This window comes from Myotis lucifugus, unplaced genomic scaffold (assembly GCF_000147115.1).
Source record: "Myotis lucifugus unplaced genomic scaffold, Myoluc2.0 scaffold_11, whole genome shotgun sequence".
NCBI lineage: Eukaryota > Metazoa > Chordata > Mammalia > Chiroptera > Vespertilionidae > Myotis > Myotis lucifugus.
In genome coordinates this window covers 7,498,712-7,519,741 of record NW_005871059.1, presented here as the reverse complement: position 1 = coordinate 7,519,741, position 21,030 = coordinate 7,498,712, and the positions used below count along the sequence as shown (strand labels likewise).

The 21,030-nt window shown below is 35.5% G+C and overlaps 1 protein-coding gene across 2 annotated transcripts in view; it reads left to right on the top strand.

Annotated features, from left to right (window-relative positions):
- The window catches only part of PEX3 (peroxisomal biogenesis factor 3), a 30,596-nt gene extending 9,566 nt beyond the window's left edge, over positions 1 to 21,030 (top strand). Inside the window, exons 2-11 of one of the 2 annotated variants that reach the window (XM_014451859.2) lie at positions 3,755 to 3,836; positions 7,351 to 7,394; positions 8,846 to 8,970; positions 9,253 to 9,319; positions 9,425 to 9,479; positions 10,036 to 10,204; positions 11,896 to 11,966; positions 13,864 to 13,986; positions 19,140 to 19,236; positions 20,206 to 21,030. In XM_014451859.2, coding sequence (XP_014307345.1) covers positions 3,755 to 3,836; positions 7,351 to 7,394; positions 8,846 to 8,970; positions 9,253 to 9,319; positions 9,425 to 9,479; positions 10,036 to 10,204; positions 11,896 to 11,966; positions 13,864 to 13,986; positions 19,140 to 19,236; positions 20,206 to 20,289 — 917 coding nt within the window. In that variant the 3' untranslated portion in view covers positions 20,290 to 21,030. The remainder of the gene's footprint in view (positions 1 to 3,754; positions 3,837 to 7,350; positions 7,395 to 8,845; positions 8,971 to 9,252; positions 9,320 to 9,424; positions 9,480 to 10,035; positions 10,205 to 11,895; positions 11,967 to 13,863; positions 13,987 to 19,139; positions 19,237 to 20,205) is intronic. The other variant, XM_006084403.3, reaches the window with a different exon arrangement.

Below are 21,030 nucleotides of genomic sequence, written 5' to 3'. Positions count from 1 at the left end.
GGATTATTTTGGGGGGAAGGCGGGGCTTAAAAAATATTTAAAGCTTAATCCTTTCACTAACATTTTTTCAAGAACAATTTAGAACAAATTTATAAAGGTAAATTCTCTTTGTGAAATTTTAAAAGTAAAATTTTTTTCAGAGTTGAAAAGACTTTTATTTTTAGTTCAGCTCCATTTGACAGATAAAGAGGCTGATATTAGGAGGTAAAGAGACACATCTAAAATAGCTGGAGTATGATTTTTATATTTAAAATGATAATACTTAATTCTATAAAGCAAATAGTAATCATAAATACTGGATAAGGTACAATGAGTAAGAGCAAAGGCTCAAGGGTAAGTCAGATCTGGTTCGGTTCCCAGTTTTGCCTTGTATTATCTGTGTGTGTGGGGGAAGATCTAAATCTTAGTTCTCTCCTTTATAAAATTATCATCATAAAACCCAGTTCATGAATGTTTTGTGATGTGATGAGATAATACAGATAAAGTGCTTTGTACACAATACTCAGTAAAGAACTTTTTTTAAAATGGCATAATCATTTAAATTGATATTTAGCATTCAATATAGTGGTGCTACCAAGGAGATTTTAATGAATTTTTAAAGACTAAGAACAATCCAGTTTTGCTTCAGAAAATTGAAAAAGGTAGGTCCTGGAGTCTCAAAATATATCTCCGTTTGGCATGGATCCTTGTGTCAGTCTGTCCTCTGGAGAGCAGATAATAAGATGGGATTAGATGTGGGAGAAATTAATTGGAGGAAGCACCTATGAAGAATAAAGGGGAGGGAGCAGAAGTAGACAAGGAAATCCTTTAGACCACAATGCAGGTCTGACCAGTGAATGGAAAGGGAGAAGGAAGGAAGATTAGGTAAGAAGAGTCTCTATGTACAGTGCAGTTCTCAAAGGTTTCAGCAGGCTAGTGTGGAGTTCTCAAGCCAAAGTCCCCTGGTAGATGTGTGTCAGGATGGCTGAATGGTGTAAGGCACCAGACTCAAAGTTCCCTGTTAGAGGAGTCCCACTGGAATGGGCCTGCTTCGGTATCCCCACTGAGCATTCTCATTGGCTGGGAGCAGTGCAGGCATGGTAATGGTCCATGTAGAGGGGTGGCAGCTGTGGCTATCAGCTAACAATCTCCTCCCAGAAGAAGATGTGGTGGCACATTTCCATGACCATCTCAGCCCTCAGATGAATAAATAGCTGACCACAGGCAATTCAGAATAAAATATGGTAATCAATATAAGCCAAAATATAGGTTCTGAAAAACTTTCCAAATTAGCTTTCTGGTATGCATTGATAATGGGGTTACAAATCATGTGATTAAATTTCTATCATTTTGAATAAGATGTAATGGATATACTATAACAAATTTAGTACTTTTAGGTAAGTGTAGCTAGTTTTTCTGCCCAAGAAATTATCTCCAACTTGAAAGATAGCATCTAATGACTGTGCTTCTGTGCCCTGACTATTGGCTTTATCTTCTTCATGATTTTACTAAAGATTTGGAAGGAATGCTTATCAAATTTACAAATGACACAGTGCTTGGGTGCATAGCTGACACTGTAAATGAAGTTTTAGGATGCAAAATAGTCTTGTCTCATATAAGTGCTAGATTGGAATAAGTGAATTGTCTGCATTAAAAGTCAGTGGTACAGATATAGAATTATCTAAGCTTGCTTGGAAGCAGGGTGTATGAGTAACGGTTGGGAATTCTAAATGAGCATAGGCTTGTTCTGAACAAATAGTATGCTGTTACTTATTTAGGGATACTAATTTAATCTGAGACTTTAGTAAGAAAGTCTGTGGTTCAGATCAAAAGTAGTTACAGCATGCTCTGCAGTAGTCAGAGTACGTACGGGTCCATTTCTGCCTCTCACACACATGTTAAGAAGATACAAACTAGAATGTGTCAGAAGACACTAAGTAAGGGTAATAATAAGCATAAACACTTATTGAGCATTTCCATGTGCAGAGAAGCAGTGTTTTAAATGCTTTATATGTCTCAATCCTTACAACGATCCTGTGAGGTACAGCTAGTGTCATTCTTGGTTTACAGATGAGGATACTGAGGCACAGAGAGGTTAAGTTACTTGCTTAGGGTCATACACATACATGGCTGGCGAAGGGTTGTCTTCTGATTTGTGGTTGTACTGGATATGTTTATCATGGAGACCAAATGGCTAAAAAAGACATGAATGCTGTATTGAACCAGATACAGTATTATATTTGTTCAGTGTTCATACAGTGTTCATACAGAAGAGAAGAGTAGACTTGTCTTTGGTTCAATAGGCTAAAGTGGAAAGTAAAAAGCTCCTACCTCTCAGGAGAATTATTGAAGAGATTCTCCTCAAATCATGTTTTACTAAACAATCTTTAAACTAGTTCCCTACTAACTCCATTTGCTGAATGTAGGACTCTAGCCTTGCTTGTTCTGGGAAAGTTAACATATCATGTTTGGCCAAATATAGATAGACAAGTACACTAAGAGGTAAGCCACCTTTTACTCAGTTGGCTCTGAGCTACTACTTGAGTTAATATTCTAAATACCTCAGGTGAGCCCTGGCAGATATTGCCCAGTGGTTGGAGTGTTGTCCGGTGCACCGAAGGGTCACAGGTTCAATTCCCAGTCAAGGGCCAGTACATGGGTTGCAGGCCCCTGTTGGGGTGTGTGCAGGAGGCAACCAACAATGTCTCTCTCTCACAGTGATGTTTTTCTTTCTCTCCATCCCTCTCTTCCACTCTAAAAAGTCAAAGGAAAAAATATCCTAGGTAAGGATTAACAAAAACAAATAAATACCTCGAGTGATTTAATCATACAGCTTGAGGAAGTATGCTAAAGCTGCATAGTACAGTACTGAAATATATATCTAGAGCCGGTTAAAAGCTGAATGTTCTATAGAAAAAAATAATGTGGATTTTGTAATTAATAAGCCTTGCCTACAGGAAGTAAAAAACATACACTAAAGTTTTCCCTTTTAGAATGTGAGATTTATAATCGACTTTTTAAAAATTATTATTACTTATTTAGTGTTATAAACTCATTTTAAATTTATGTGTACATTTTCCCAATATTTCTTATACCATGCATAGAGCCATAAATGAAACAACTCCTATAAATTACATGTAATCTTTCTTCCATAGAGTACTGTATTTTATTTTATCTTCATGTTACTCTTGGGAGTTACAGGCAGTAACCATTGGCAAAACTAGAACTACGGCTTAGCAACTCTTCATTCCTGGTGACTTTTGCCGAGCCTATAATAAATGCTTATTACTTTGTAGTGTTTAATATATAAGTGTTTTTCTAAAATTAGAAGTAAAATGTGAAGCAAAAAGTATAGCTAAAGATAAAAATGTTATTTTAAATCATTTTATTATATCAGAAATAGACTTTTTTTGTAAAGAAAATTTGGAGAGTACAGAAAATAGAAAAAAAAAGAATCACCCATAATCCATAGCCCAGATGCCATCACTGTTGGCATCTGGGAATAATTCTTCCCATACTTTTTCCTATGTATACTTGTTTACATTGCTATAATCATAGTATGTATAAAATTTTGTTCACTTAAGCAGATAAATGATTTATTAGTATATAATCCATTTTTATTAACATTAATAATAATTATTTGAAAACTCTAATCCTGGCCTTCCTCCCAGCCCTTGTTTGTTGCTACTCCTGTCATATGGCCTAAAACAATGTGCATTTCTCAGGGAAGGCAGTCATAGCACTTGTGACCTTTTATTTTCTGTTTGTGTTACAGTGCTGTCCATGCTTCCAACACTGAGAGAGGCCTTAATGCAGCAACTCAATTCTGAGAGCCTCACAGCTCTGCTAAAAAACAGGTAAATGCAAGGTACAGTATTTTTTTACTTATATACTGCACTTAAAGTGTGTACAATTCACTGAAATGCTTTGTTTCCTTGTTTTTTTCTTTCTAATTAAAGCTTACAATATATAGGCTTATTTGGAAAGAAATACTTACTAACTATATCTTTGAATTCATATTTTATTTTGTCCATTTATTTATACTCTACCTTGATGCACAAAATATTTGGGTGAACAAATATTTATATACATTCTGGTTTTTATATAAATAGATCTTATATCACTGACATTACTCAGAAATGTAATTATTGAGTCCTTATGGAATGTGTTTCTGAACCAAATACTAAGTTATGTTGAATAGTGGGCTTCTTAGAGAGTTTACAATTTAAGAGGTAAATCATGTGAACATGCATTTTAGGTAAATAAGGCATATGAACTTATATTTTATTTTATTTTTTTCTTTATTGATTAAGGTATTACATATGTGTCCTTATCACCCCATTGTTCCCCCCACCCCCCTGAACTTACATTTTATATTATTTACAAAGTGAAGTACAAATACAACATGAGCAACAGTAATGATAATTTACCTTACCTTGACAGTTTACTGGCTACACAGCACTTTCACACATAGGACCTTGTATATGGAGTGCAGTATGTGTTGGGTATTCTAATTTGGTGGTGCTGTGTACATTTGAGAAGAGCTCTAGAAAGAAATGGCTTCTTATTTTAATGGACAAGATGAAGGGAAATGGTCTCAATAAATAAATTTTAATCATTGTGGCCTTACTGAAATATTCACTTTCCTAGTAATCATCCTTCAATACCCAGGGGAAGAAAGTGCTATTTCTTTTCTTTTTTTTAAAATATATTTTATTGATTTTTTACAGAGAGGAAGGGAGAGAGATAGAGAGCCAGAAACATCGATCAGCTGCCTCCTGCACACCTCCCACTGGGGATGTGCCCGCAACCAAGGCACATGCCCTTGACCGGAATTGAACCCGGGACCCCTCAGTCCGCAGGCGGACACTCCATCCACTGAGCCAAACCAGTCAGGGTGAAAGTGCTATTTCTGAACTCTCTCTGTGCCAGGCCCAGTGCAGACACCTTACATACATGCTCCCATTTAATTTTCACATTGAATTAATTTTCACACTTGTTCCATTTAATTTTCACAATATCCTTGTGAGGCAGATATTTTCATTCATTTTGCACATAGGAATTTACTGCTCAGATAGCTTCAATAGCAAGCTGGAAAATGTCTTTGAAACATTTTCTGTATTCAGAGAATACCTCCCAAAGTAACAATAGATTTGTGTACTTGGAAATTTTTTTATCTGATTAAAATGTAATTCTATGATAAGGGGTTTTCCTTCTAAATTTCATCTTTATTAGAGGTTGACATAATTTCACCATTACTTACAGATGTAAGTTCAGTTTATCTTAGTTCATATAATTATATAAAGAAGAAACATGAGCAGATTACTCCCAAGTAAATCTTTAATTATCACATATATGTCCATAAATAGGGGATAAATAAATATGTATATAAGTAGGGAATAAAAATGTATTTTAATTATCTTAAGTTTTAGGTTTATTAGGGAGACATGACAAATGAAATAAGTGAGTAGCACTTTTATAATAGCAACATAAAAACAGTGGCATTCTTCCTTCTTGGTGACTCTTTCCTGCAAGGCCCTAGGTTCCCTGTGATAATTAACAAAGGGTCTCTTTCCCTTTAAGACATTGCCATCCTAGGAAGGAAGTAGATGAAATAAATTATAATTCAAGACATAGTATGTTTGATCTGTGGTTTAAAAAAATGCAAAAACAAAATGTGGGGTGAAGATGTGTTGGGCTAGAGAAAACAGGGATTAGTTTTGAAGGCTAATCTTGGACAGCTTTAAAGAAAAGGTGTCATTCCTCTTTTCTTAATCCATTGCAGAGAGGAGAATTTCTTAAGTTCCTAAGAGTTTAAAATGGGCAACAGTTCTAATTCGCTGTTTCCTTCTTATATCTCAGTGTTATTTTTCCTTACCTTCCTTTTGATTTGAAATTACTGTTTGCAGTTTGAAGAAAAAAAAATGTCCATTTGAAAGACATTTGCATAAAGAGGGACTTGAACCCTTACAAAGTATAATTAAATAGGCCTCCAACCTAATGATTGTTTTTGTATTAGTTTTCAGTCAACTAAGGTCTCTTATAAGTCTGTCAATCAAGTTACTTTTCTCTTTAAACTAATTATGATAATAGCTGATGAGAAATAAAGAAAAGATTTTGTAAGTTTAGCAAATAGGCTTCTGTCATGTTTTTAGTACTTGGCATTCTTATTGAAGATCGATAATGACAATGATGTTTTGGTGACAAAGAATCGTTAACATCTTCTATCATAAGAGAAATAGAACACTTTGAAAGGATTAGTTTAATTCTTAAGACATTTTAGTGACACTAAATAATTCAAAGTATGAATTCATGATGTATTTTATCTCTTTGAACGTATGTTCATATAAGTATATAAATACACATATATGTACTATCTTAGTCTGCTGAAGAAGCTTAGAATTGCTACCCAGTAGTGATGAATATCTTTAATCGAAGGTTGCCATCTCAGACTACCTTTTCCTGCAACCAGGAACTAGGACTCTTGGAGAAATAGCTGATTTCAGATCTGCAGCAAGAAATGAACAAGATAAACACAGTTTTTTATGTCAGTAAGCAAGGAAGCTATCAAAAACTAAATGGGGTCATGTCAAAAGGATTCAGGAACTAACCTGAATAGTTCACCCCCACTTGGTCAAAGATGGACAATTTGAACATTAATAAGAATAAGTAAAGTGAGTTGAAATACATCAAATATATATTTAAATTCATGTGTCTGTAATGATACTTTAAAACAAAAAAATACTTCATTATTTACCTTTGAATGATTATAGAATCTACTTCATTATATGTAAAATGGTAAATGTGGGAAAAAATAAACATTGTTTCTGTTTTTCCTACATGATTTTATAATACATACTAGAGGCCCAGTGCATGAAATTTGTGCACTTGAGGGGGGTCCCTCAGCCCGGCTTGCACCCTCTCACAGTCCGGGAGCCCTGGGGAGTGGGCCTAAGCCATCAGTAGGACATCCTTAGTGCTGCCACGGAGTCAGGAGAGGCTCCCACCACTGCTGCTGTGCTCGCCAGCCATGAGCTTTTGTATTGAGTGTCTGCCCCCTGGTGGTCAGGGCACGTCATAGCAACTGGTTGTTCTGCCGTTTGGTTGACTTGCATATTAGCCTTTTATTATATAGGATATGCATATGCTCTGAAAGAGGAAAAAAGACTAGAAGGATATATACCAATATGCTAGTGCAAATAGTTATTATCACTGGTTACTGAAATTATAGTTGTTTTTTACTATATTTTGTGGGTTTTGTTTTTGCAGTTACCCTGTATAAACTATAATTAAATATACAGCTACAAAATGCAAAGTTTTCTGTTAGATGATCTGAATATTATTTTCATATATTCTGATTTTTTTCTTTAGGCCTTCAAACAAGTTAGAAATATGGGAAGATCTGAAGATAATAAGTAAGCTTACATACTCTATGACAGCAGCACATCCTTAAAATATTTCTAAAGGGAAAATTTTGTACTCTATGTGGATGACTTCTTTATCTCATAGAGTTGTCAGGATTAGATAATTCTCATAAAACAAGTAGTTCAGTGTCTGGTCATAGAAAGTACTGAGTATTAATAGTGTAGGTGGTATTATTGTTATTGTTATGATAATATGTACACCTGTCCTAGACTACATATGCTTATACTAGGTACTGATATCTGCAATATTATACTTTAAAGTTTTTATTCCAACCCAGATAGTAACTTTACTTTGTATTGTGTGCAAACTTTCATTAGTGATAAAAGTTTGAAGCAAAGAACTGTCCTAACACATATATATATCCATGTCTTATAACTTCATACTATCATTCCTACATTTTCCCATCCATTCAACTAATCTTTATCAACTGAATCATGCTTAAGCCTTCCTGTTTGAAAATAAATTAAATCTTTGTAGTACCCTCTTTTTCCTTTGATCTATTATGCAGTCTCACACCCCTATATAATACCAAATATTTCTACATTCCCTTCTCCTCACTCCCACTCACTCTTTGACACACTACAGCCTGGATTCTACTCCCATGTCTCCACCCATGCAGATCTTGCAACATTAGTAGTAACTTTTATGTTGCTAAATCCACTGGACATTTTTCTACTGTAGACCTCATGGCAGCAGTCAACACCTTTGCACTCTCCTCTGTTTTGAACACTGTGCTATGCTACTGTGACACCTCATCTCCAGATGTCTCCCTGTGTTTCTGTGCCTTCCCCTAATCCTTTAATGGGCTCATCCTCCTTTGCCTGCCTTTGAAAACTGGAGTTCTTCCAAGCTTAGTAAAATTCTTTTACTCTGAATTAGCTCCCTGGGAAAACCAGAGTTCTGAGGCTGCAACTCTTAGTGCTTCCCAGTCCTTTCTTATTTAACTTTTTTTTTTTTTAAATATATTTTATTGATTTTTTACAGAGAGGAAGGGAGAGAGATAGAGAGTTAGAAACATCGATGAGAGAGAAACATCGACCAGCTGTCTCCTGCACATCTCCTATTGGGGATGTGCCCGCAACCCAGGTACATGCCCTTGACTGGAATCGAACCCGGGACCTTTCAGTCCGCAGGCTGACGCTCTATCCACTGAGCCAAACCGGTTTCGGCTCTTATTTAACTTTTTAAAGTTAATAATATATAATCCTTCATTCAATATATTGGTTATTGTTTTAATTAAGAGATCATACCTAATGTACATTAAAAAGTTATAAGATAGACTTTGAAATATTTTGAATTGATATATTTTTGTATTTGAAACAGTTACAAATGTATTTTTAAGTCATCTTATGAAAAAATAACCATAGCAATGATTCATGTCTTTACACATTTATTTATGTTTTAATAATAGTACCAATGGTTGTTTTTTTCCTCTATGAAGGTTTTACAAGAAGTATTGTAGCTGTATATAGTACATGTATGCTGGTGGTTCTTTTGCGAGTCCAATTAAACATTATTGGTGGATATATTTACCTGGATAATGCAGCAGTTGGCAAAAATGGCACTGTAAGTGGAATAAAGTTAAATAGATAGTGCCCTTTGTTTCAAGAGGTTCTAATTTTAACCGAATATTACTACTTTTGATAATTTCTCTAAATTAAATATCTTTATATTTCATATGATTTTAAACTTTTAGCATTATTATTTTTTATATTTTGAAACTAGACTCTTTGTTATGTTAAAGAATTTTATATTGCCCATTCATCCAGGTCCTGAAAATCTCAGCTCAAGTTACATTGAAAATATTATTTACTAATAATATTGTGTAATTTAACCTATTTTGTACAGACAGTCCTTGCTCCCCCAGATGTCCAACAGCAATATTTATCAAGTATTCAACACCTCCTTGGAGATGGTAAGATTCTTATTTGTGACCTGTAAACTAATTGTAATTCATTCATTTGTATTATTGAGGAATTTGAAAAATAAACAAGGCTTTATGTTTGTTTTCTTTTAATAGGCCTGACAGAGCTGATCACTGTCATTAAACAAGCTGTGCATAAGACTCTAGGAAGGTGAGGCATTTTGCTTTGGCTTTTCTGACTTCTGATTCTAATGAATAAAAGAAAATTTAGAATTGTTCTAGCGAAGCTAGTAACTTGACAAAGGTTGTTCATGAAATTCTTTGTAAGCTAGTAAGAGACATAGCCCTTGGATATTGCATTGTGGAATCCATTTTCTTCGTTAGTATCGACCTTTTGATACTGAGGATAAACTCTTAATGTTTCATTATTTTTTATTGATTTCCAAACCAGAAATATTTGGATTGTGGGGTAAAAACCTACTTTAAAATTTGCCTCTGAGGCTTTTATCTCCCACTTATACTGGTAATGTCTATAATTACAGTGGGAATTTTCTTGTGAAATCTGCAGCAAGATTTTTCTTGGCTCTGTAATAATGCCCCTTAACTGATGGCTGATTTCTTAATCTACTCAAGGGATTTCACAGTCAGCAGTTTCAGGTTTGACTGGATGAAACAGGATCTCAGATAGTAACCTGATAGGGAAAAAGTGTGTGTAGGATGTATGGTATAGTTTCAATTAATTCCAATTTCCTTTTCTCTGTTTCTAGTGTTTCTCTTAAACATTCTTTGTCCCTTTTGGACTTGGAGCAAAATCTGAAAGAAATCAGAAATCTCGTTGAGGAGCATAATTCTTCCTCTTGGACTAATAACAATGGATATAAATCTTTATTATGCCATTATATGATGCCAGATGAAGAAACTCCATTAGCAGTTCAGGTGCTTAATTCATGACCATTTAACAAAAGCTCTTACTCTATATATTTAAATTTTTTACTGTCTCTTAAAATGTAGATTTCTGAGCCTCTTAAAAGGTAAATATTTGAAAAATATATATTTCAATAATTTAAATAAAACTCATTTAGAAAACAAATTTCATATGATTTCTAGTTAGAAACATTTATAATTTTAGATATTCAGCAAATTTTTATTGAGTATTAGTTATGTGACAAGTACTATGATGTATGATTAGGACATAAAATGAGTAGGACATGCTCATTACATGTGAGAAGCTCAGGAGACAAATTCAGTTCATGTGGCTAGAGAATATTGTATTTCTATGAGATCAAGTAGCAGAAGATAGAGCTAGCCCAGCCGGTGTGGTTGAGCATCAACCTATAGACCAGGAGGTCATAGTTCAATTCCCAGTCAGGGCACATGCCTGGATTTCTGGCTCGTTCCCAGTAGGGGGCCTGCAGGAGGCAGCCGATCAATGATTCTCTCTCATCATTGATGTTTCTGTCTCTCTCTGCCTCCCCCTTCCTCTCTGAAATCAATAAAAATATATTTTTTTAAAAAAAAGGTAAATTTTAATCAGGCCAGTTACCACTATCACATTTGTTTTTAAAAATAAATCAATGATGGCAATATCTAAGTGGACTGAAGGAAGTTGTCATCTAGTTGAGAAACAAAGGAGGCCTAATCTAGCAGTTATCCACCATGGTGTTGCTGCACCTGTGTGTTTCAGGCAGTTGTGATTTACGTTATTCATTGATTAAGAATAATAAAAATGCCAAAGAGTGCAGGTTCTGTATCTCATTTTAAAATAGTTATTGGCTTTTTCATATGTAAGTGGATTGCACCCATGCATCTCTCACTTGACAACTAGAGAAGGCTTAGACCAGAAAGGTCCCTATGCCATACCTTAGCATTAGAACAAAGAATGCCATATATTTCATTGCCTGCAGGTTCCCTAAAGACCCCAAAGATAGACCTGTTGGGTGTTGAGATATTTTGTATTCATGAGGAGGCCAAAAATAAATTGCAACCCGTTTAAGGCATCCCTGCAGGATGGATGGAGGCTAAAATGAACCAACAGAACAGATGGGACAGAATTAATAAAAGAAATAGGAGAAAACTTACAAGCCAGAATCTTAAGGAGACGTGATAAGAGTATTTAAAAAGCATTCTGGAATTTTAAAATTCAGCTGTGGAACTAAAAAAAAATGATTCAAAAGAACAGATGTAGAGAGGAATAGTGAGCCAAATATTACCTGAATTGAGTTAAAACCTGAAACTTCAGATTGAAAGGACACACAGAGCCCCAGACTAGCGTAGATTGGTCCAAAAGACACATATATATCCTGATAAAATGTCTTTCCAATAAAGGGGAAAAAAAATCGCAGGCCTCTGCAACCACAAGGACTGTTTTGTTCTTTGCAAATATATGCTAGAAATGTGTCTAAGAGGGCCCAGATAAACAAAGATCTTACAAAGTATTATGATTTTCTTTGATTTATCTTTAAAAACACATGAGTCTTTACAGTTCTTTTATAGTTTAACATTTTTTGCTTGTTGGTAGAACATAGACTTTAGAATTTCATCAATTCTGGAGTTTATTAATATGACTAGTTTCATCATAACCCTGTGCTAATATTTGAAACCTGATGTATGGCATTTTATTTTCATAGGCCTGTGGGCTTTCTCCTAGAGATGTTACCACTATTAAATTACTCAATGAAACTAGAGACATGTTGGAAAGGTATGTATACTGTATGTAACAGAGAACATGTGTTTCTGTTTTGATTGTACTCTTACCATTTTTAGTCCTTCTTGAAAAACATATTCAACATAATCTCTTGTCAAAATTAAATTTTGAATCTGTTGCCCTGCCTTTAGGTAGGATTTCCTACTGAAACTAGTGGTTCTCTTATTAGGGTGGGGAGGGAAGCAGAGATTTTTTTCAGCATACTCATGCCTGGCTCACTTTCTTCCCTAGCCTAAAGAGTCTATATACTAGTTGAGGGACTGGAAGATAGTGTTTATATTTTGAATAAAGCTTTCAGGGATGATTCTGATATACCCAGTGTATACTAGTGTCTTTTCTCTCTCTCTCTCTCTCTCTCTCTCTCTTTCTCTCTCTCTCTCTCTCTCTCCCCCCCTCCTTTCTCCCTCTCTTCCTCTCTCTCTCTCTCTCTCTCTCTCTCTATCTTAGAATAGAATATAATGTTTCTAAAATTTTGAGTGATAAAAATTTCACATCTTGCCCTAACCGGTTTGGCTCAGCGGATAGAGTGTCGGCCTGCAGACTCAAGGGTCCCAGGTTCGATTCCGGTCAAGGGCATATACCTTGGTTGCGGGCACATCCCCAGTGGGGAGTGTGCAGGAGGCAGCTGATCGATGTTTCTCTCTCATCGATGTTTCTAACTCTCTATCCCTCTCCCTTCCTCTCTGTAAAAAATCAATAAAATATATTTTAAAAAAATTTTTTTTTCACATCTTCCCTAAATTGGGTATTACTTAGCGCTGCCGCAGAGGTGGGAGAGGCTCCCGCCACCGCTGCTGTGCTTGCCAGCCATGAGCCCAGCTTCTGTCTGAGCAACACTCCCCCTGTCGGAGCCCACTAACCACCAGGGAGCAGCTCCTGCATTGAGCGTCTGCCCCTTGGTGGTCAGTGCGTGTCATAGCGGCCGGTTGTTCCACCATTGGGCCAAAACCAGCTCTCCGACATCCCCCAAGGGTCCCAGACTGTGAGAGGGCACGGGCCAGGCCAAGGGACCCCACTGGTGCACAATCAGGGCTGGGGAGGGACTTGGGAGGTTGGCCAGCTGGGGAGGGACCACGGGCGGCTCCAGGGTGTGTCCGGCCCATCTCGCTCAGTCCCGATCAGCCAGACCCCAGCAGCAAGCTAACCTACCAGTCGGAGCATCTGCCCCCTGGTGGTCAGTGCACATCATAGTGACTGGTCGACTGTCTGCCCCCTTGTGGTCAGTGCACATCATAGCAAGCAGTTGAGCGGCCTTAGCATAAAATTAGCATATTACGCTTTGATTGGTTGAACGGCCAACCGGCCAACTGGACACTTAGCATATTGGCTTTTATTATATACGATTTTTTGTAAAGTGTTAATATGTCATAACAGAAAGATCTTGAACTTTAAATTTAAAAAGGCTTGGGTTCAAATTCTAGCTCCCTCATTTACTAATTTCAAACCACTGGACAAATTTCTTTATCCCTCAAGTATCCAGTTCCTCATCTGTACAGGATAATAAAATGTTCTAAATTACTGGTATTTCATGATGGAATATGTAAAGCAAACCAATAATCTATGGCTATAAGAGGATTTCTCTTTAAGAGTTTCTTCAAGAGAAGAAACACTATTACTGAAATTTTAAAAATAAATTGTACAAAATGCTGACCAATGTAAGAAAATTTAAAGAAGTGGATGAATAGTCTCATTGTGTTGTGTTAAATAATAAGCTCTCTTTTTATACTAATTTTTAAGGATTGACTCCTTGATATATTTTTATAGTGTTTTAGGCTGTAAAACCTAGATTGTGACTAGAAATGGTGGCTCTCAGTGGTAGCCACAGTTCATGAATTTATTTCCTTTTCCATTGAGACTCTAAAAAGTAACTTATCCTTCTTATTTTGTGTAGTCCAGATTTTAGTACAGTTTTGAATACCTGTTTAAACCGAGGTTTTAGTAGACTGCTAGACAATATGGCTGAGTTCTTTCGACCTACGGAACAGGACCTGCAGCATGGGAACTCCATGAATAGGTAAGATAACATGTAAAAATGTTACCAGTCTAATGAATACTCTAATAAAGTAGAGCTTTGGTTCTGTTTATTTTCTGTAACAAAAAAATCTTAGAGGGTAAATTTGAATGCTCATTTTTCAACAAGTTAAACTTCATTAACCCAATTACACCTTCATGAGTTAGAACTATTTCTAGACTCAGTATTAAAACTTTAATTCCTTGTAAAAATTTTCCCAATATAGATATGTACTTAAGTTGTGAAACTACCCTTCTATCGGCCAAATTCCAATTATTGGTATGTGTTTTTAACTCTTTAGAATACAAAACTGAAAATGTTTTAATGCATTCTCTAATTTTATTCCAGTTCTGCAAGCCATAATTGGCCTATATAATTCAATACTTTTGGGCATTGTAATAACCAGGCATTCCTGTAATAGGTTTCCTTTTGATGAATTATCTCCTAGTTCTATAACTACGTCAGTATATTCATTTTGTAGAATTGAGAATATTTAGTTAGTTCCATTGTTAGTAATTTTAATTATAACTATTATTAAGTCATGGATTTATGCTGCCAAAGGTATTTTATGATTTTATTATATCTTTATCATCTTAGCATAGCAGTTTGGATCTCTTATTAAACCTTACACTCTTTAAGAACCTCTGTCCTTTATATTAAACTCAGAAAATAGGTATTAAATCAACTAGGGGCCCAGTGCATGAATTCATGCACCTTGAAAGGAACTGTGGGCCGAGAGGCTGCAGTGGGCACAGGGGCAGGTCTCGGCCCATCCTCCACGCCCCCTCCCAGCACCTCCTGCCACAGCCCCTGGTCCCCTCTCTGCCAGCAGCCCTGCTCCCACCGCTCCCATGCACTGATGGCGCCAGCCCCGCTCGCACCCACTTATGTCACAGAGCGATTGGGGCCAGCGCCAGCAGCAGTGCGAGCAGGCTGGCACTGTCAGTGGGTGCAGTGGTGGCTGCTGCCCTGATCATCCCTCAGGAACTGGGGGAGGTGGAAAAGCCCTCAGGGGTGATAGAGGCTGGCAGCCGCCGCTTGTACTCACTGACGGCGCTGAGCGACTGGGACCAGCGCTGAGTGCCTGCAGCATGTGCAAGCAGCGGCTCGGGCACCAGCTACAAGTGCAAGAGGCAGCTGCCGGCCCCGATCACCCCTCAGGAGCATGGGGAGGTGGAGAAGCCCTGAGGGGCAATTGGGGCCAGCAGCTGCCGCTCCCACCTGCTTACAGTGCCAAGCGATCGGGGCCAGTGCCCAGCGCCAGCAGCAGGTTTGAGAGGTGGCTCTGGCGCCAGCAGCGGGTGTGAGCAGGGCCGGCGCTGGCAGCAGGTGCGGGCGCCGGGCAGGACCGCAGCACACGGGAGCAAAGAATTTTTAGTAACCACCAGAGGCTCACCCCGATGACAGCAACCAGTGCCCTGCCTTGGTCTGGCACCTCTGCTCATCATCCTGCCACGGCCAACGCCCGCCATGTTCCACACATGCCCTCTGGTGTTCAGTGCACGTCATAGCGACCAGTTGTTCGGTTGTTTGTTTGGTCTATTTGCATATTAGAGTTTTATATATATATATATATATATATATATATATATATATATATATATATATGTAACTGACTATAAACTCATTCATTAAAAATAAGGGAAACAGTAAATGATATGCTGTGTGTATGTATGTATTTATGTATGTGCAATATCCTAATTAATCCTTAAATATATAAGGCAAGAAATTGATTATTTGCCCAATGCTCTGTGACCTTTCTTTATTGTACAAAAAAAGAATAACTTGCAATTAACATTGAGGATTAAACTTCATTAAGCCATAAAATTTATCTTCTAAAATAATTTAAATATCACACTAAGGTCTTTTTTTGGCAGTTTAAAATTATACAAAAATAAATTGGACCCCCTGTATGTTCCCTAAATCAAGGTGCTCTGATTCATAAAATTTCACTATAATCTCTACCTAGCAAGGTGTGCTGATAAAGAATTAGAATAGTGTTTTAACAAGAACAAATACTTGATCTTATACATTGAAGAATTTTAATATTTTGCTACAACCACAACAGTTATTGATAGTCTTCTTTTTTTTGAACCCCTGTATTACTAATCTGTAGTTTCACATACAACATACATGTTTCACCATGAACTGGAATCTTATTCCTTAGTTATATTTTAAGCCTCCTCTCAAAGTCAGACTGATGCCCTTTCATATTTCATTATATACAGTAGGCATTCAGTAGAAATTTCCTGAGTTTTTCTCTTTCATGTCAATAACCAAATTTATACTTCATGATTCAATGGTAGAAACATTCCCATTTTGCTTACTGTCATATGTATTGTTTAACATCATGGAAGTTCTAGCCATCACAATAAGTTAAACAAAAAAAAAATTTAACAGTATCATTCTAGTATTCTAACCAATGTTGTAAGGCTAGGAAAAGACCAATTTTGAGAACCAAATATAGAGACTCCGTTAACTTTTTATAAATTAACTTGAAAATAGACAACTTTTACTGAATGTTTATTACTATATCACAAACTATTAGTTGACTCTTGATTTCCTAAGTTCAATTCTTCGTAAAATGATATATCAGTTTTGGAAAGGGAGCGGAAAAAATTATGAAGGTGACCTGATTTTATACTTAGAAATCCAAGAGAATCAACTAAAAATTATAAAGTTGGCCTCCCCAAATTTATTTATTAATATAGTCAAAGTATCAAAATCCCATTAGGGATTAAAAAGGTGGTTGCTTTGTTTTTGAACCTGAAAATTTGATATAAAAGTGATCAGAGGAGTAAAGGGATAAGAATACTCAAGAAATTATTGAAAAAGTAGAGAAATGAATGTACTTTCCCTATAGAACATATAAGGTGCAGTTATTAGAATAATATATTATTCTTTTAAAAATAATAGATAAATCAGTGGAATAGGACTCTAAAATATATAGGATATTATTATATGATGAAGATGAGTAAGAGATGCAGATGTATTATTTAGTAAATGATAGTAAGACAACTTGACATTTTATAATGACTAGTTGTAAAACAATAAAGAGCCCTTCTGTACCATATATATATATATATATATATATATATATATATATATATATATATGAGGTTTAAACAATAAAAACATAAATGAACTGATAGAAAATAGGTGAATATTTGTCTGATATCAAAATGGAGAAAAAATAATTCTAAGATTGAAAGAACTTTAGATAAATAAAATGATAGGTTTTACAAATGTAGAATTTAAAACTTATAAATCAAACAAGTTTATAATTTAACTAGAGGCCCAGTACACGACATTTGTGCATTGTGGGGTGGGGGGGAGGGGAGTCCCTCAGCCCGGCCTGCGCCCTCTTGCAGTCCAGGAGCCCTCAGAGGATGTCCTACTGACTGCTGTCAGACATCCTTAGTGCTGCCGGGAGGGGGAGAGGAAATTATTTGAACTAAGAACTATAACTCTTTAATATAGTGTTGAACTGGAAAGAGGCAATTGACATTCAGGGCAGAAGCCACAAGGCAAAGACTTTGAAACAGGAGGACCAAGGTTCAATTTGAGGACCTGGAAGAAGGCTGATGTGGCACCTGAACAGATGGAACTAGGGAAAGAATGGTGTGAGATGAAGTTGGAGAAGTCAGCACATGCAGATTATGGGTGTTGGCTTGAAATGCTGGGGAGCTACTAGAGAAGTGAGAAAAGAGTGACATGATGGGAATATTTTGATTGCTTTGTGGAAAAGGAATTGGGAAAGGGGAAGTTGGGGTGGGACATAGCAATGGATGAATGAAGACTTTTATTAATCAATTCAACGAGTATGTATTGAGCACACATGGTACCTAACATCATGGACCTTGTACTAATATTTTGTATGATAGTGGTGTCTTCGATTCCTATTGAAGACAAATTCACAAATAAAAAAAGAAACAAGTAAACAAATCATGACAGATTTTGAAAAATGGCTACATAGGTACTATGAAAAGAGAATGCCTAATTTCTTCAGGAGTTCATAAAACCTCCCTGCTTTTTTCTTTTTAAGCATTGCCTCAAATCTCAGCAATAGCATACTCATTAGACACCATTGCTTCGGCATTTTCATTATATTTAAAAGAAAATTTCTAGTCTAGCCTTAGGTTTAAATGTATAAAGTATGATATTTAATATAATAAACCTAAGTCTGTAACCAACACACAAAAATTCATTTTATCATTTAACAGTAATTATATCATATATAATCACACAATAATTTATTCATCTCACAAATGCTTACTGAACACAAGTTAGAAGATAATTGCTGTATTTTGGACAGGAGATAATGCTTAACTTGGACTAAGTTTGGCAGTGGGGAGAAGTAGACCCATTTAAGAAATATTTAAGATTGTGGAGAGACTGGATATACACAGGAGAAGGAAGTGCCAAGGATAATGCTCAGGCTTCCTGTTTACACATTCAGATAGATCATGGCACAATTCACTGGAATAGAGGGAAGAAACATTCAACATTGCTAGTTATTGAGGAAAATACAGACCACAACTGTGAGATACCATTTTCAGCTATCAGAATACAAAGATTAAAGAAAAGATAATGCTTGACACAGAAAGAAGGCATGAAAGACCAGTATTCTCACACACTGCTGGAGAAGCAGAGGGCATTTGCAATACACATTTGAAACCTTGAAAACATTCCTACCCTTTGATCCAGTAATTCCATGTTAATACAAAGAGTTATTTATATTAAGAAAAATTAGGCAGAAACTTAAATGCCTAATTCTAGGGAATTGATAATATAAATTATCACAGCTAGTTTGATTACTGTATAATCATTAAAAACAGACAAAAAATTTGGAAGAACATTTAATAAGATGAAAACATGCATATATGAATAAAAATTCAAAACAGTGTTACTTGGGAAGTTATAATTGTATGTTAAAAACAAAAAAAAACCAGATATGTGTAAAAATTACTGAAGGAAATTAACCATGATGTGAGTTACAGTTGTTATTTCTAGGTGGTAGGATTATGTGTGATTTTTATTTTCTTAACACATTTCTGTAAGTATTTTTCAATAGCTGCTTATGAATTTATAATTAAAATGTTAAATACATATAAGATAAAGTTTAGACAATACTAATTACTGTGATGATGTTTCAGTCTTTCCAGTGTCAGCCTGCCTTTAGCTAAGATAATTCCGATAGTAAATGGACAGATCCATTCAGTTTGCAGTGAAACACCTAGTCATTTTGTTCAGGTAAGAAGAAAACTTTGGGGTATTTGGGGTATTAAAACTAGATTGCATTAACATTTGTTTTTGTCAGTCTTTAAATTTTAACAATCTGGAAAAATATGAAGTGTTATCTTCTGTGGTCAATTGAGCATCTTTCATTGCTTGTTGGCCATTTGTTTATACTTTTTTAATGATCTACTCAAGCTATTTCCCATTCTTTTATTGATGTAGTTTTCTCTTTATTAATGAGGTGTAGAAGTTCTTTATAAATGCTCATAAAAGTCCATTGTCAGATATATAGGTTGTATTTGGGTTTTGTTTTTGTTTCTTGGATGTTTGTGATAAAATCTAGCTGTCGGTTGAATTTACAGTGTTAATGTTTTGCATTAAGCTGTGTTAGCATATTGAGCCTTAAGGCAGATCAGTATACAAGTCCTCAAATTTTGAGAATAAAAAAACTTTTATGGAGAAGTAAAGCATTTTAATAATTAATATAACTATTAATAATACACCAATAATTTGCTCACTAAAGCTACATAGACAGTGGGCTGTTTAATTTTTCCCTAGACTACCTATTTCTCCATCTTCTTTCTTAGGAAAGCATTTTAGAATGCATTGGTTAAGACTGATATTATTAAATGGATAACTTTAAATCTGTGTTGTGTTTTTTATCTGAGTCATTTGCAAACTTGGAAACTGTATTATAAGTAAAGAATTACTTGCAGTATACCTCAATTCCAAACTACCTCAATAATGTGCAGTGAGAAGAGTCCCTAGGCGTAAGGGTAAAGATGGCATCCCTCATATAAGAACCTAACGAATAAATATCTTCTAGAATTTATTATAAGAAAAAAATACTTCTTTCATTAAGTGGTTTTTCTTTTTCGCTTTAACACCACTAAACTTAGCACTAAATTCCTTTCTTGATTGCAGAAGTGAATTCAGATTATCTACACATTTTCAAACTGTAACATTTTGTTGTCATCTTTGTAGGATCTGTTGATGATGGAGCAAGTGAAAGACTTTGCAGCTAATGTCTACGAAGCTTTTAGTACCTCTCAACAACTGGAGAAATGACTTTTTCCTTTCAAAAAACCTTCAGTGGAATTAATTTACTTTTAAATATACACTGAATAAGTCAACTATATAAATATAGGGTAATGATTTGTTACCAAAATGCCTAATAAAAAATATTCTGAAAGTCTTCATTCATAATAAAACAGATTTATTTGTCATCTTAATTTATTTTTTAAAGTCATCAACAGACTAACTAGTTTTTGTGGGCATATCTGAATGTACACAGCACACAGATCAGAATTTGTTATACCATGGATATTAGTTCCAAGTGGACTGAAAACTAAATGTAGATACTTGTTTTGTATAATATGAAACTCAGTATACTTTGACATTGATACTGAGGTAAAATCTCTTTGGGAAGTAGGTGTGAAGTTCGGAAAATATGCTATTTAACGAATCAAAGTTCACTGAACTGCAGCATACAGTAGTAGATCAGACTTTCCTCCAGTTACTCCTCAAAGGAATAAATTATGTGTCTTAAATATATTTGATAGAGGACTTTGCTTTTTATGGAAATCAGTGAATTTAACAACCATGACCAGCATTCCTTTTTCTTCACTGTTGTTAACAATCCTTAGAAAATTACATAGTGATTTAGAGGCTAAATTGTGTTGATGCCGTTTACTCACATATTATTTTAACTACATACTGTCATTCATTTGTATGTAAATAACTTTAATAACTTACTTTGTATTGATTTTCAGCACAGTGGATATTGCAATAAAATATTTTAGTAAAATA